Source organism: Crinia signifera, chromosome 3, assembly GCF_055691185.1.
Source record: "Crinia signifera chromosome 3, ASM5569118v1, whole genome shotgun sequence".
In the NCBI taxonomy this organism is placed as follows: Eukaryota; Metazoa; Chordata; class Amphibia; order Anura; family Myobatrachidae; genus Crinia; species Crinia signifera.
In genome coordinates this window covers 166,653,311-166,667,972 of record NC_139219.1, presented here as the reverse complement: position 1 = coordinate 166,667,972, position 14,662 = coordinate 166,653,311, and the positions used below count along the sequence as shown (strand labels likewise).

The window sequence follows — 14,662 nt, the reverse complement described above, 5'->3', positions numbered from 1 at the left end:
CAATTGTGCTTCTGTGTAATCCGAGGCTTGTCTGTCAGTACAAACCCCATTTTGTCAGGATGAATTAAGTGAGGGACAAGAGAGTTTGCAATTAGTACAATGGGCCTATGACATAGGATGAATTTAACTGCACCCAAAAATTCAAATAGCAGCTCAGTTATAAAAGAACGGTTTGAAATTGGAAAAATGAGCGCTAATGAGTATGTGATGCAGGATAAATGTAAATAATAATAAAAAATATAAAATAAAAAAAGTAAAAAATATAAAATAATAATGGGCACCTGCAATCTCTTTTCTCCTACAGGTGCCCATTATAATTTTATATTTTTGTTGCTGTTATTTATATATTTTTTATTATTATTTACATTCATTCTGCATCACTTACTCATTAGCGCTCATTTTTCCAATTTCAAACGGTACAATGAGCCTGTAACTTATTTCACAATCAGAGTGATTTTTAACATTTCTTTTGGGAACTGATGGACTCATTAGACGTATTGAAGGCTAAGATTAGATCTGATGTTGAGATGTGATGTAAGATTTAAGCACATAACCATCAAAGTCTCTATATCTGGTAAAGGGATGGGAAGGTGTACCATCTCAGGGTTGCAAGGTTGTTGTTGTCGTCACCTCCTCCAGGTTGTAGACTGGAATAGTAGTTGGAAACCCTATAGCTATGTCTAAAGGATTATGGCCATTCTTGCCCCCACAGTTAAGCAGGCAGATTATTATGCTTCTGGATTAATGGCCCTGGTGTTTGTGGGAAATCTACCCATTTGATTACCTCCTGCATTACGTTTTCGCCTCATCTTATATGCTGTCTGCAACCTTGTTAAGAAAAATGTCTAACAGATTTTTCATTATTTTTAATTCTGCCAAGGGCACTTTATGTTTAACTACCTTCGCTACAATTACGGAGAGCTCAATGGCCCCAGGGCAGGGAAAAAGGCAAAAAGAATAAGCAACCTATTAAGAAAAAGTATTATTACTGAAGAATCTGTAAAAACATTGTCAATGCTGAGATACATTAACAGGTAATTTCCATTGCATTGATGTTGTACACTTGATACATTTCACAGAGTCAACATCAAAACGTGTCTTGTTTCATGTAACACGGAGCTTTAAAATAGTTCAGATTTTTCATGTGTGTCCAGAAGATGTAATGTAGAGATTTCTAAAAGCTCTGTAAGCACTGGACCAATGAAGCAATTGGTGCTTTCATGAAGGAAGTCAGATTACAGAGCATTGTGTTCTATGATGACAGCACGTCATCCTAAATCATGAAATAATGAAAGCAGCTGCACGGATCACAGATCTTGAAATGAACGGGTATTATTTTTTTCACGGCGAGCTCTCAGCTGCAAATCTGTCGGTGTTGATATAACGTAACTGCATTATGAGATTTTCTACATCCCCTTCTGTCACTGGTGTCTCTGCTGACAGGGAGCTATAACACTCAAGGCCGCTTTGTACAGTAGAACAGCACATACAGTACATCCCACATTGGCTTCAGGGGAAACTGGGGACAAATCCACTACACAGCTAACAAAAAGAGTGCAAAGTGCCGATTCTGAGCTGTGCGTAAATCTGAATGAGGACGGACTGCGTGATGTTTAACAGACTGCGCATCCCCCATGTATATGCATTCAATGTACAATGGCGAGGCAGCTGGGTCTTTCCCTTCTGGAAATACCATTAATGCCCTTCAGGTAGGAGGAGAAATACAGACAAGGGGCTAGATTCTATAAGCTTCAAAAGTGATAAAATGGAGACTGTGTTTGAAAATGTCAGACAGGAGCGGATTGGCTGGCTGTTTATCACTCTCCATTTTATCAGTTTTGAAGCTTAGAGAATATGGCCCATGGTATCTACCATATCCTAAAGTTAGAAGCCATGCCACATTTATATCTTCTTCTCTAACCCTAGCACACCTACTATAGATTTGAAATACTTATAGCGTATGTTCCAACATTTTAGCATATTACATTTCCTGTAGATTTTGATGGAAGAATTGAAAAGGTTGCTACTCAATATGCAGCTAAATGTAGAACATTATTCCTAATGAAGGAATCTCATTTTGCTGAAAGAACACAGAAGCATGCAATGGGTCAGATGTACCAAGCTTGAATAGTGATAAAATGGAGAGTGATAAAGTACCAGCCAATCAGCTCCTGTAATGTTACAGGATGTGTTTAAAAAATCATAGTAAGGAGCTGGTTGGTTCGTGGTCTATTACTCTCCATTTTAGCACTTTTCAAGGCTTATACTCTTTTCACACCAGCCAACATTCCCGGGTTGGTCCCTGGAACAACCTTGGACTAGTGCTGCTGTGAAAGGGTCCAGGGCCAAAATCCAGGGACTGATGCCAGGGATTTCAACCCTGCTAGCTACCAGGGTTGGTCCAGGGAGCTTCCAGGGTTACTGGCTGGTATGAAAGGTGTTGCCTTTGCTGATGGGCTATGCAGGGCAACATCCTGTTGTTGTGGATTTCCAGTGACGCTTAGAAGCATCACACAGCATGCAGGAAGACACTGTGCAAGCTCTGTGGTACAACAGACCCCAGCAGTGCTATCTAACCCCTGATAGCCTGCAATGTCAGCATTAGCAATCACACAGCGTACAGGAAGAAGCTGCAAGCTCTGTAGCACAAGAGACCCCAGTAGTGCTATTTAACCCGTGACAGCCTGCAGCGACTGCAAAGGCCCGCCCTCCCTTTCTCTCTCTAAAAACCTTATTTGTGGGCTTAAAAAAAGTCAAATTCGAATGACATTCTCATAGAAATGCAGGGTCATCCCAAGTTCAGTATGCAAGGTGCCAACCCAGAATGTCCCTGCATGTCCCTAGAATTTAATTTCCTGGTTGGTCTCTTCAATTCTGGTGTGAAAGGGGTATAAGTAAATCTCGTCCACAGTGAGAAGATGAACTCTCATGAAAGGAATCTCAGATTCAAGTACAGTAGTTCAAGCTGGAGACACTGCTAGAAGATTATTGGGGCCTTTGGTGCCATATAGCAAGACACAATCATAGATAAGGAGAAGCTAGAGGGTTATTGGACATGGGGAAGAGTTAATACTTATTGATTCCACATCATTACTGGAAGAAACAACAAATCGATTGTGCCTTAATAGATATTTTAGAAAGAGATATTTCACTGGGCTCAAATTGTCTGTTTTAGCTCTTCCATGATGGATGATATATTCACATTTGTAAAATACATCCAATTATACAAAACACTTCTAGGCTGTGTAGCTGTGTTCAGTCATACTCATACAACTGGTATCCTTTTAGAGTAGCTATTTCCATTTTGTCACAGGGAATGCATGTTAACTTGTGTGTCATGATACTGCCTGCACATACAGATAAGAACATTTCCACACAGAGTTGTCCTATCAGGTCTACGTATAGATCGGTACAAGCCTATTTATAAAAAAAACAAAAAACATTACCCAGAAATGTCATTGGCTGTAAACAAGTGGGATGATAAAGAGATTTTAACCTAAGAGCACATAGGTAAACCACTACCATGGCTTTTTTCAATTATAAAACTGTTCAGGCACAGAACATGACTATGTGGCCACTGATCATCACTAAACTACTGATATGTCCTGGTACAAAATTGTCTATTTTTGCTGACATTTTTTTTAGCAAAATACGCCCACAATCAGCATTTGTATTTATAAATTCTTCTTTTAAAACAAAAAATAGTGTGAAACTAAAATATGTATTGCCATCTAAAGCAGTGGTTCCCAACTTGGGGTACGTGTACTCCTTGGGGAACACTGCAGACCAGTTGGCAATAGTGGAAGAATAAGTCTCCTGTTGTCGTGGAGATGAACCATGTTGCGTCACTTCTAATTCCGTCTAGAGTGTCATCAGCGTCTCCACGTGCTTTTGCCCGACCAGCAATCCCTCAGACATCAGCAATCATCTGCCCCACACTGATCAGGGTAGTGGAAGCCGCAGCATTAATCCTAAAGGGTTAGCGGGAACCCCCGGAGACAGTACACAGCCAGCGGCCCGACACAGAGGGACCCTATTCCTGACACTACTCCTCCGCTACTCCTTAATATAAGGACACGCATACTGCTCACTTCCACGCCACTTGTAAGTACTGTTGATATTTCAAATTGTGAGGAGGGGTACTCGTAAATGAAAGGCCTAATCAAGGAGTACCATACGGGAGAGAAAAATGGTTGATCAAAAGCATAACGTAACTGGCAGCAAAATTGTCTCATGTCATAGTTGACTTATTTTCCTACCTTGCTTCTAACCTGTGTTTATATCAACACGTGGGCGGGTCAAATACACCATGAAGCCCCAACCTATTACAGTAAACATTGTGTGGTAAGAAGGTAATAATGTGGGTCTGTGGTTACCTGTATCATGCTTGCAGCATCTTAGCATATGCGATCCATAGCAATGTAAATGCAGGAGGAGGTGCCTACCACCTCCTGCCTGCATCTGCAAATAACTGTGATTGCATTGCAGTTCTAGAGAAATATCGCCTCACAATGTTCCTCTGCCACTGCAGTCTGAGTAAGTCTGACCTTACTTAGGCTTCCAGTCACAGGGGGCATTGGGAGGCCAAGAAAACTGCATTTGCAACGCAGTCCATAGCCACACCACGGCCAAGAAATGGGGGTGACACCTGCCCTTGTCCCTCCCTGCGAACACCACTGCCCATCAATCAGGCAAAGGCATTTACATTATAGCGATCCAATCGCATGGCCTAAAAATCTGGAAACTGTGCTGGGGATCACTTAAGCGATCCCTGCTGAATTAGGGCCCATGTCTCTGCCCACCTTGCAGGAGTTAAGAGCTCTGCAGAAGAATCGCCTGCTCTATCCAGATTCTCGGAGTAATCTACATGTGTCAACAAGATGTCCTATATTTTCTGAAGTTGTAACCAAAAATTAGCATTTTTCAAATTGTAAAACATACAAATAAATGAACTATTTGATGGTTGGCAACTCTGTGCTTCTGCAGTGGCTAAATGCAACTAAAAATAAATCCTGTCATAAAACAATGAAACAGTAGATGGCAGTCTCATCACTATTGTAGCACCAATTATGTATGGTAACTTCACACGCAAGGCTCTCATCAAGTGACTACATGTCATTATAAGCTTCACTATGAATTGCATCATTATAGCCCTGGCCACTGCTGAGCTTGAGGACATGATGGCACTAACCCCTCGAACATCCCCTGCGGGATCTACATGCGATGAGTCATATAAAGTAGGCAAGCATGGCACATATACAATCTTACGATGATCACTAAGCAGTCTAAGGTGGCCAAACATCAGAAAGACTGCTTACAATCATGATTGTGTCCAATTTTCCCTTCAAATTGTGGTTTTTGGACAAACAATGTACTTTCAATACGTCATACAATCCATCTGCTGCATGAATGTATTGATTGAAGCTTCATTTAAATAAGGGGCTTGCCTGCTAGGGGGTTTATGAACCAGGAACCATTTTACCTCAGTGCACTTCTTATGAAGCAGACATATTCACATACCTTGGCCATTGTCTGTCGTCCTGGAACATCCGGCACAGCACCCAACAGCAGCAGTGGTGGACTCCTTTCCTTCCTGCTTCCATGCGGATCATGTGACTTGAGGGCAGCAGAGCACTTCTTTTTTGCCGTCTGACCAGTCGAATGATCGATTGCATGTGCTTAAAAGTACATACAATCAGCTCCCAATCCGACCTAATCAGACCTGCAGCATGTCTTATCAGAGGACCAATCCTCCAACACACAGGATGTGCACACAATCCATCATACAATCCCTCGAGATTTTATGATTGGGTGCAATGTCTTTCAGGTGTATGGGGGCCTTTAGTTGAAGGCGCCCATACACCTGAAAGACATTGGTCCTCTGATCAGACGTGCTGCGTGTCTGATCAGTTGGTATTGGGAGCTGTCATTTGATGGCTCGTACAACCGGCGCCATTAGAGTGGCAGTTTTCAGGCAGTTTAGATGTATACGATCAATTGTGAGACGATAAGTCGTATGCAGCAGCTGGATTGTATGACGGATTCTGAGTACATTGTGGGGGAAATTTACTAATATGGGAGTTCTATTTCTCATAGGATGTTGCTATGGGCAACCAATCAGATACTATATTATCTTCTAGAAGGTGATAAATAAATAAGTAGTAGATTCTGGTTGCCCATAGCAACATCCCATGTGAAATAGAACTCCCATATTAGTAAATTTCCCCCCATGTGTCAAAAAATGACCAAGGACTGCTGGGGAGTTGTAGGGAACGTTGGACACAATCAAATGTGTATATTGTATCTGATATATGGCCACTTACCTATTCTAATCCTTTCTCATACACTCAAAATTTTAATTTCCTTTTATGTTTTATGGGAATAACATACATAAGGGCCTGATTCAGAGTTGATTGTAAATGCAAGATCTTTCTCAAATGGGCCAAACCATGCTGCACTGCAGGTGGGGCAAATGTAACACATGCAGAAAGAGTTAAGGTGCCCATGCACTGTGCGACAGGGCAGTGCGATCAGATGCGTGTATCCGCGCACATCCCATCGCATAGCACATAAAGTCTGTGCAGCCCGTGCTTTTAGTACTAGATTGCATCGTATCTAGTACATAAAGCACGGTGCTGTAGAACATTGTATGCTTTTTGTACTAGATGCTATGCAATCTAGTACTAAAAGCACGGAGTTCATCATACCTTGTATGGGCACCTTGAGATTTGGGTGAGTTATGTTTCTGTGCAGGGTAAATACTGGCTGCTTTATTTTTACACTGCAATTTAGATTTCAGTTTGAATACAGCTCACCCAAATCTATCTCATCTGCTCATGTTACATTTGCTCCCACCTGCAGTGCACATGGTTTTGCCCATTTGAGGAAGATTTTTCATTTGTGATCAACTCTGAATCAGTCCCTTAGGGAGCTATCCTATGAGCAGCGATGCGATGGTGCACTGGTGCTGGTCATGCTGCATTCTGCAGCATGTTCCTAGCTAGCAATGTCCTCCATCATCCTGCATGTACAGGCGTGGGAGCATTCATTGTCAGCAACACAGTGCCCACACACTAGACGGTTTGTCTTTACGAACCATCAGCATAGGCCAAATCATTCAATATATTGTCTAGTGTGTACCCAGCTTTATGTTTAGCAATGATATAGAACTAGTCCCCCATTCTAAAATACAAATAGTTGTCAATAATATCGACATCAAAACATTATGAAAAGGTCGACAGGCAATGTGTCAGCATTCTTAGAATGTTGACAGGTTTTGGTTAGGCACTAGTAGGGGTATGGATTAGGGGTGAAATACTCCCTTGAATGGCAGAGGATTGGCGATATGCCAACAGGGACGATATTTCAACAAACATATGTCCACATTGTAAACTCTGGCAAACATTTGTTATTTATTGGAGCATGAATCGGAGCTACATATTTCCCACTAGGTACATACTGGAGGGACACATTATGAAGGAAGAACACCTCATATTCTGTACTGGAATTTCCTACTGTATTGGAAATATATTTAAGTATGAATTAATTCCCTAGACTGTATCAGACACCATTACAACAAAGGAACACAAATGTACTAATCATACATCATGTACCCAGCAATTATTGTATACAATGTAGGTAAAGGACCCTGTGCTGCCTCCAGTGTCTTAATAATAAGGACACTCTCATAAGGCAGTGGTTCCCAAACACCCATACTGGGTGTTCTGGCATTTTTTGGTGCGGGGGTACAAAATCGAATTATTTAAGCAAAAGCAACGGTGTTGGCTGCCAATCATATAAAATGTGGGCAAGCACAACCATGTTCAGTACCACATAACTGTGGCTAAGGATGACAAGTAACCATTTACATCATTTCAGACGGCCAGCAGGTCCGACCACCAACTCGATTGATAATGTGAAAATACTTCTCTTTTTTCGGTTTTATTATTACATATTTGTTGTTGACACGTGCATAAACTAAAACAATCCAAAGTTAAAACTGAGGTCAGCCCAGTACTTACGAGCTATTAAGTATCTGGAATTTTTCTCCCTTCTGAAAACTTAGGTCATCTTCCGTTCTTGCTTCATAGTCATACAGAGCCACAAACAGCGTTACTCCTAGGGAAACCGAGCAGATCACATGTTAGGTGGCAGAACATTAGCTCACATGTTAAGCAGTTCTGGTACATACAGTAAAAGCCAGTGAAGGGACAAAGTAAACTAATGTAATTGAATCCATATGTTTTACAGTGGCCTTTGCCAATTCATGACAGGCATGTAATAAAAAATAATTTCCTCTTTAATTGAGACCTTTTCAATGTGCAGAGCTTAGACTGTCTGACCACAACGCTTTAAAAAAATGAGATTTTATACCTTGTCTTTTAAATATTTTAATGTTCTATTATATATTACATGCTTATTATACCAAAACCATTTTTAGGTATGGCTTATCCTAAAATGTCCTGGTTAATGTTATGTTCTGGTGACATGCATAAAAATGTTCTTGTATTTATAAATGTTCATATGGTATGTTTCCAATCTATCCCACTGTAATTGGGATTGTATTTGCTAGGACAATTTAGAGATCACATTAATTTATTTGGTACTTGTTTCCTAGCAGGGTGCCCAGTACGCTGTAAGCGCACAGGGCTATTCTCCGTAGCAAAATTGCATTGCATTGCATCTCATGGGCCATTATAGTGCCATGCGATGCAATTTTTTTACGTAATTTATTCACTGCTCTGTTGGCCCTAGGGGATTGCATTGCATTGCACCTCCCGGAAAAATGCATGAGATTTTATAGGGTGTGAAGCCATGCCACTAGCTATACACTTGTATGACATACAATGAGGTTTCACTGACCCCCCCCCCCCCCACTATCCATGCCACCCTGAAGCGTGGCGAGCGTTGTAAGCCCCGCGAGGGGTGGCGGAACGCATCCTCCCGACCTTGTTATACCCCCACTATCCACATTGGCGTGGAGTTGATTTTATATAGTGTGGCAAGCGGAGCGAGCCACCGAGCCCGAAGCGCGGCGAGCGCAGCGAGGGGACGCGGATTACTTTACATGTATTCTGCGTACGCTCGCCACACTATATAAAATCAACTCCACGCTGACGTGGATAGTGGGGGTATAAAAAGGTCTGGACACGTTCCGCCGCTGCTCGCCACGCTTCGGGGTGGCGTGGATAGTGGGGGGGGGGGGTCAGTGAAACCTCACTGTATGTCATACAAGTGTATAGCTAATGGCATGGCATCACACCCTATAAAATCTCATGCAATTTTTCGGGAGGTGCAATGCAATGCAATCCCCTAGGGCCAACAGAGCAGTGAATAAATTACATAAAAAAAATCACATCGGTAGCGTACGTAAGAAAACTGGGCGCCCTGCTAGGAAACAAGTACCATTTATTTACATTGAAACCAGAGCACCACTCTATATTATCAATATCACAGGTAGGAGGTTCCCGCATAAGAATATAATAGATATTAATTTGTATAATGGAAGGGATATATAATACCACACCTATATGTGTATGTATGCCATATATGTAGTATTAGGTGCTTTCCATTGGTTCAAATATGTAACAGAATTCAAAAAACAGCAACGGGAACCAGTTTCTTATGCCCCATACACACTGGGCGACTGAGCGTCCATGCTGACCGATACTGCATAGCACAGATTGCTCAGCACACAGCAATGCACCAGCGATGTATGCTGAGCGATCGGGTACGGCCAGTGTTCTTTGGTGAGAGAACATTGACGATGACTAGATTTATACTGCATACAGTATAAATGTAGCCTGGTGATGTCACTGGGTTACATAAAGGGGAAAAGGGATATTGGGAGAATGGAGTATGACCGTACAGGTGTATATGTGGAATTGGTAGTAAATAGGAACTGTGAAAACTGACTAGGACCTTGAAAAGCAAGGTATGTGAGTCCAAGAGCACTATTTGTTTTTTGACCAGTTAGTGCCTGGTTGTGGGACAGTCAGTGGTGCAATTATCCCCGGAGTTAAGATAGCAATGTGTTTACTTGCCAAGAGAGGATGTCACTGGGGTGCCTACACATGCTTAATTTCTAAGCGACCAAGCAGATTGCCTAGAAATAGAGCTACAGTCACCCTGTGTGCTTGCCGTATTAGAGTGCACTCTTTCTTCCCACTCATCCTTCCAGTGGAAGGAAGAGTGCACTCTAAGAAACTGGTGCCCTTTTCTATTTCTTTAATTCCACCACTCCATATTAGCCTCACAACACGAGCACTAGCGCAGGTCTGAAAACTGCCTTGCCATGGAAAATTACACATAACTCAGCCTAGGTTTTCAGGAGTGTTTATTGAAAAAACCCAAAAACTTCTTTTTGCATCTTGTGACAGTTTATAGTTGCCTTTGTTAAAGATTAGTTGATATAGTATCATAATTTTAAAATAGTTTACTGGTTCCATTTTTGTGTGCAGTTCGTTAATACTGAAAATCCCAGTTACTGTATATCTTTAAGATCAGCAACTCTCCTTTTGGCACAGTGTGTTACCAAATTGATAGGAGAAGTTGTTTATGACATTTTGTAACAAGAGAAAAATGCTGTATCTTTCCAATACATGCTTTGTAACATCTGTGCACAGAATGTGTCTGCAGTAACAGTGCTATCGAGCAGCACCACTAGTAGTGCTGTCACCGCAGGATCCCTACATGTCTTTGCAGTGCTCTATGAAACTACGTAGATGCCTTGCTTTTGGAGACATTTTGGCAGCATAGGAAATACTCAGCATATTGTCTTCTGTCCTAATCGCTCTGGATTTGGACATATGGCTCCGTATACCGAGCTGTTCTGGAATTTATGATTGTGACATGATGTGCCTCTAGAACCTTAATCTTGTTAAGACAGGGTTTTTCCTTGCAATCCCTCCTTAAAAGTCATTTTTAAAGAATGCCTTGGAGATTATCTGCCATCTAGGCAATTGAGTTGTGTAAAGGTGAGTACACACTGGCCGATTCACGGCATCGCCGTTATCTAGTGACAAGTACAAGTGCCTTCCTTTCATCTCTTTCTCCTCAACTTTTTGAGCCAACGCTCCAATGTGATTGCACTCAGAGAATCCATAATCTAACCTAATTTACAGTAATGGGCCACTCCTTAATAGTTATCCTCATGGTCCGCTGCTGCTTTTGACATTGTTCACTTCCTTCCTATTGCACTTCTGACTTTAGTGCGTCTTCCTGGCACAACCGCCATTGCTCTCCTTACAAAGAATCGTGTCTGACCAAGATTGCATTCTCATGCAAGTTTGGGCTTTTTGGCAACCCTAAGATATACTAAATGAAACCTGGGCAGGGACGGATTGGAAAATAAAAGTGGCTCTGGAAAAAATTCTAGTGTGGCCTCATGTGGGCAGCACCAAATCAAATGTGGGTGGAGCCTACACCAAAATAGGTGGGATCAATACATAACAACACCTGTGTGGAAGCCATTGGTTTCAATATGCTTGGCAGATTAGTGGCCCCACAGACCTTTTAAGCTGCTGTGAGGCATCACAAACCTCCACATGTCACATAACACCCCACATACAACTCCCCTGCATATCATCATATCCCTATAATCCCCTGCATATCACAAATATTCCCACCCCTCCATCAGTGGAGGCCAGAAACACCCCAAACATTGTTACACCCGCAGATAGCACACAATTCTGTCCCTTGAACAGACGTCACAATGGATAGAGATGGGCACCCATTTTAGATGAGTTTTTACAGCACAGGTACTCTGTGACCCAGCAAAGGTTGTTTATGTGGGAGACAGGAGGGGTGGGGCTACATCTTTAAAAAAGAAAAAAATAATTCTGACAGGTGGCCTCACAGGTGCAATGGCCTCCTGGGAATCTTCCCTGTAAGTGCTATGGCCAATCCGCCCGTGAACATGGGTGTAAAAACACAATTCGATCAGAAAAAAACATGCTAAAAAAGAAGTCAAAATACCATCAAAATAAGCTGCAAGTACTTTCCCTCAAAAACAATACTACACACAGGGCCAGATTCTCTAAGCTTCAAAAGTGATAAAATGGAGAGTGATAAACAGCCAGCCAATCAGCTCCTACCTGCCATGCCACAGACTGTGTTTGAAAAATGTCATTCAGGAGCTGATTGGCTGGCTGTTTATCACTCTCCATTTTATCACTTTTGAAGCTTAGACAATCTGGCCCACAGTCACAAAGAATCATATCTGCAAAAAATGGAGCAAACTCCAACCAAATATACTATTAGCAGCATGGTCTACAGGTCAGTATCAGCAGAAGCTGCTTGTGCCTCTTATTCGCTCCATTTTGCAAATAAGATGCTATTTAACTGTATAAGTTGCCCGGTGCTACCGAGTCTCACCATGGTATAGCGCGACTAGAAGGGCAGTTTAACGCAAAAGGACTAGATGTATGTGGACACATCTATATTTCCATGATAGGGTGTTGAATCTCGACCAAACATGATTCTTAAAAAATAAAAATCCATACTGTCTGTCTGGATACAAGGTGCTGTTCTCAACTCCATGCTTTTTTCCTGTAAACCTCCTCTCTTTAATACCACTACAAAAACTTAACACCCAAATCTACTTATTCCATGACCTTTATATCCTATATTGTGCATTTATATGTACAGTTGAAGGCATGAGCCTGTAGTAGCAGCCCTCCTACCTGTTCCTGATTGTTTTTAAGTACAATATCATTGCATTTGCTGACTGCACACGGAACAAGTTTGTCGGTTTGAGTTTGAGTTTATGGTTTATGGGACCACCTGAATATCTCTGACTGTGCTGATTCAATGCATCATAATGTAACACCTATTTCCACACATTATAACACTTTTTTTTTTTACTTGTGTAACATTTTCACACATTTTCCTCATAATTTATAGTAGCTGCTCTCACTTATATAACACTTTATTTGAGATCTTTGACTAGTGGGCTGGCTGGGGGTTTTCCATGGTCTAGACTTGACCCCTAGAATCTAGAATGTTAGTGATTGACCCTATGATAAGGTTATGTAGACGTGGTGGGTAAGCCCATATTTTTGACCAAGATTATGCAAAAAAAAAAAAAAATATATATATATATATTATAATTACATTTAGTAATGGTTTAATAGTACACATGCATTCTCTCTTTATGTGTGGTCCCTCAACTTTGAAATAACATTCCTTTTACTTAACCATTATCTACCAAACCTGTTATCCATGATCTCATTACCTTCCTGCTTATTTGTATATCGTTTTTTTTTGCACACAGCCCATCTCTGTAGACGGATAATAACAATAATAAAAATAATGAAAATGCCTCTTAAAAAATGTATCAGATGTGTGCATCTACAAATATAAATCTCTGGTATGTATGAGGTTTTTTTTGTCTTTTGTTTTGGAATGTCTCTACTAAACTCTTAAGACCTCAGAGAGGGCTATTTATGTTAACAAAAGAACAGGGGACCGACTTATTTATTACATTGGTCAATGAACACATTGAGTAATGTTTTTCACCTGTGTAGACTTCAGTTTACAATTACAAGTTTATGAATTTAGTCATTACTGTGTGTCATTTGTACCCAAAGGTTTTCTGATATTTATTTTGACATGACATACATGACATGAAATACAATCTGGATCAGTACTAATGCAGCCCACACACGCGCCGATGCCGGCGGTGCAATGCTGTACGATGGGGTGGGCGCTCCCGCGGCACCTCATCGTACAGTACAAAAAGTATGTGCTGCACATACTTTTTGTTCTAGCTTTTTCTAGCACAGCATCGCATCGCATGCACATCGTATGCACAAGGCATACGATGCGATGCTGTGTGTGCTAGCTAAGCCCACAACGCACGCTGGAATCGGTGCGTGTGTGGGCTGCATTACAAATCCTACTCAATCTATTTAAAATCCAGAATATGCGGCAACAACATGTACAAAGTATGTTGATGACTAAATACATGTTAACGTTGGTGACATCAGAGATGGTGAATATTTAGGGCCAGATGTATCAAGTTTCAAAAAGTGATAAAGTGGAGAGTGATAAACAACCAGCCAATCAGCTCCTACCTGTCATTTTTCAAACCCAGTCTGTCACATGAGAGTTAGGGGCTGATTGGCTGGTTGTTTATCACTCTCCACTTTATCACTTTTTGAAGCTTGATACATCTGACCCTTCGTAAGCAGGATGGAAGAAGCTTGCAGCAACTGGAAATGGCCATCATCACCAGATGAAATATTATGTACATCTTCATAATTAATCAGGAACATAAACAGGTCTACACTGATTAATTCACATAGATTCTACAGGCTTGAGTCAATTGTGTAAGAGCCCTTTAACTGAGGACAGAAATGTAACACAATTCGATTCACATTTGTATGTAACGTGAGTCACATTTCAACATTTTTATTAATTCGGTTTACACTGAGTTTTTTGTTTGTGTGTCAATCATAAGTTTAGAGTCTTTTAAGTGTATGCTATAACAATCATATTGTTAATATAATTAGGAGAGCAGGTTAAAAAATGCAAATCTCCTCAGTTCCTATGTCCATTCTGTTGTAACATGAGTCACACATATAAACCGTAACATTTAACTACTAATGGGGGAAGTCAATGCTTGCCGATACTTCCAATACTCGGAAATATCGGCCAGGAC

General features: G+C 41.2%; 1 protein-coding gene across 3 annotated transcripts in view; it reads right to left on the bottom strand.

The window, feature by feature from the left end:
* Positions 1-14,662, bottom strand: part of FYN (FYN proto-oncogene, Src family tyrosine kinase) — a 181,397-nt gene that overhangs the window by 34,265 nt on the left and 132,470 nt on the right. For all 3 annotated transcript variants that reach the window (XM_083176886.1, XM_083176885.1, XM_083176884.1), the window contains one exon: positions 8,022-8,118. In XM_083176886.1, the coding sequence (XP_083033012.1) occupies positions 8,022-8,118 (97 nt within the window). The remainder of the gene's footprint in view (positions 1-8,021; positions 8,119-14,662) is intronic.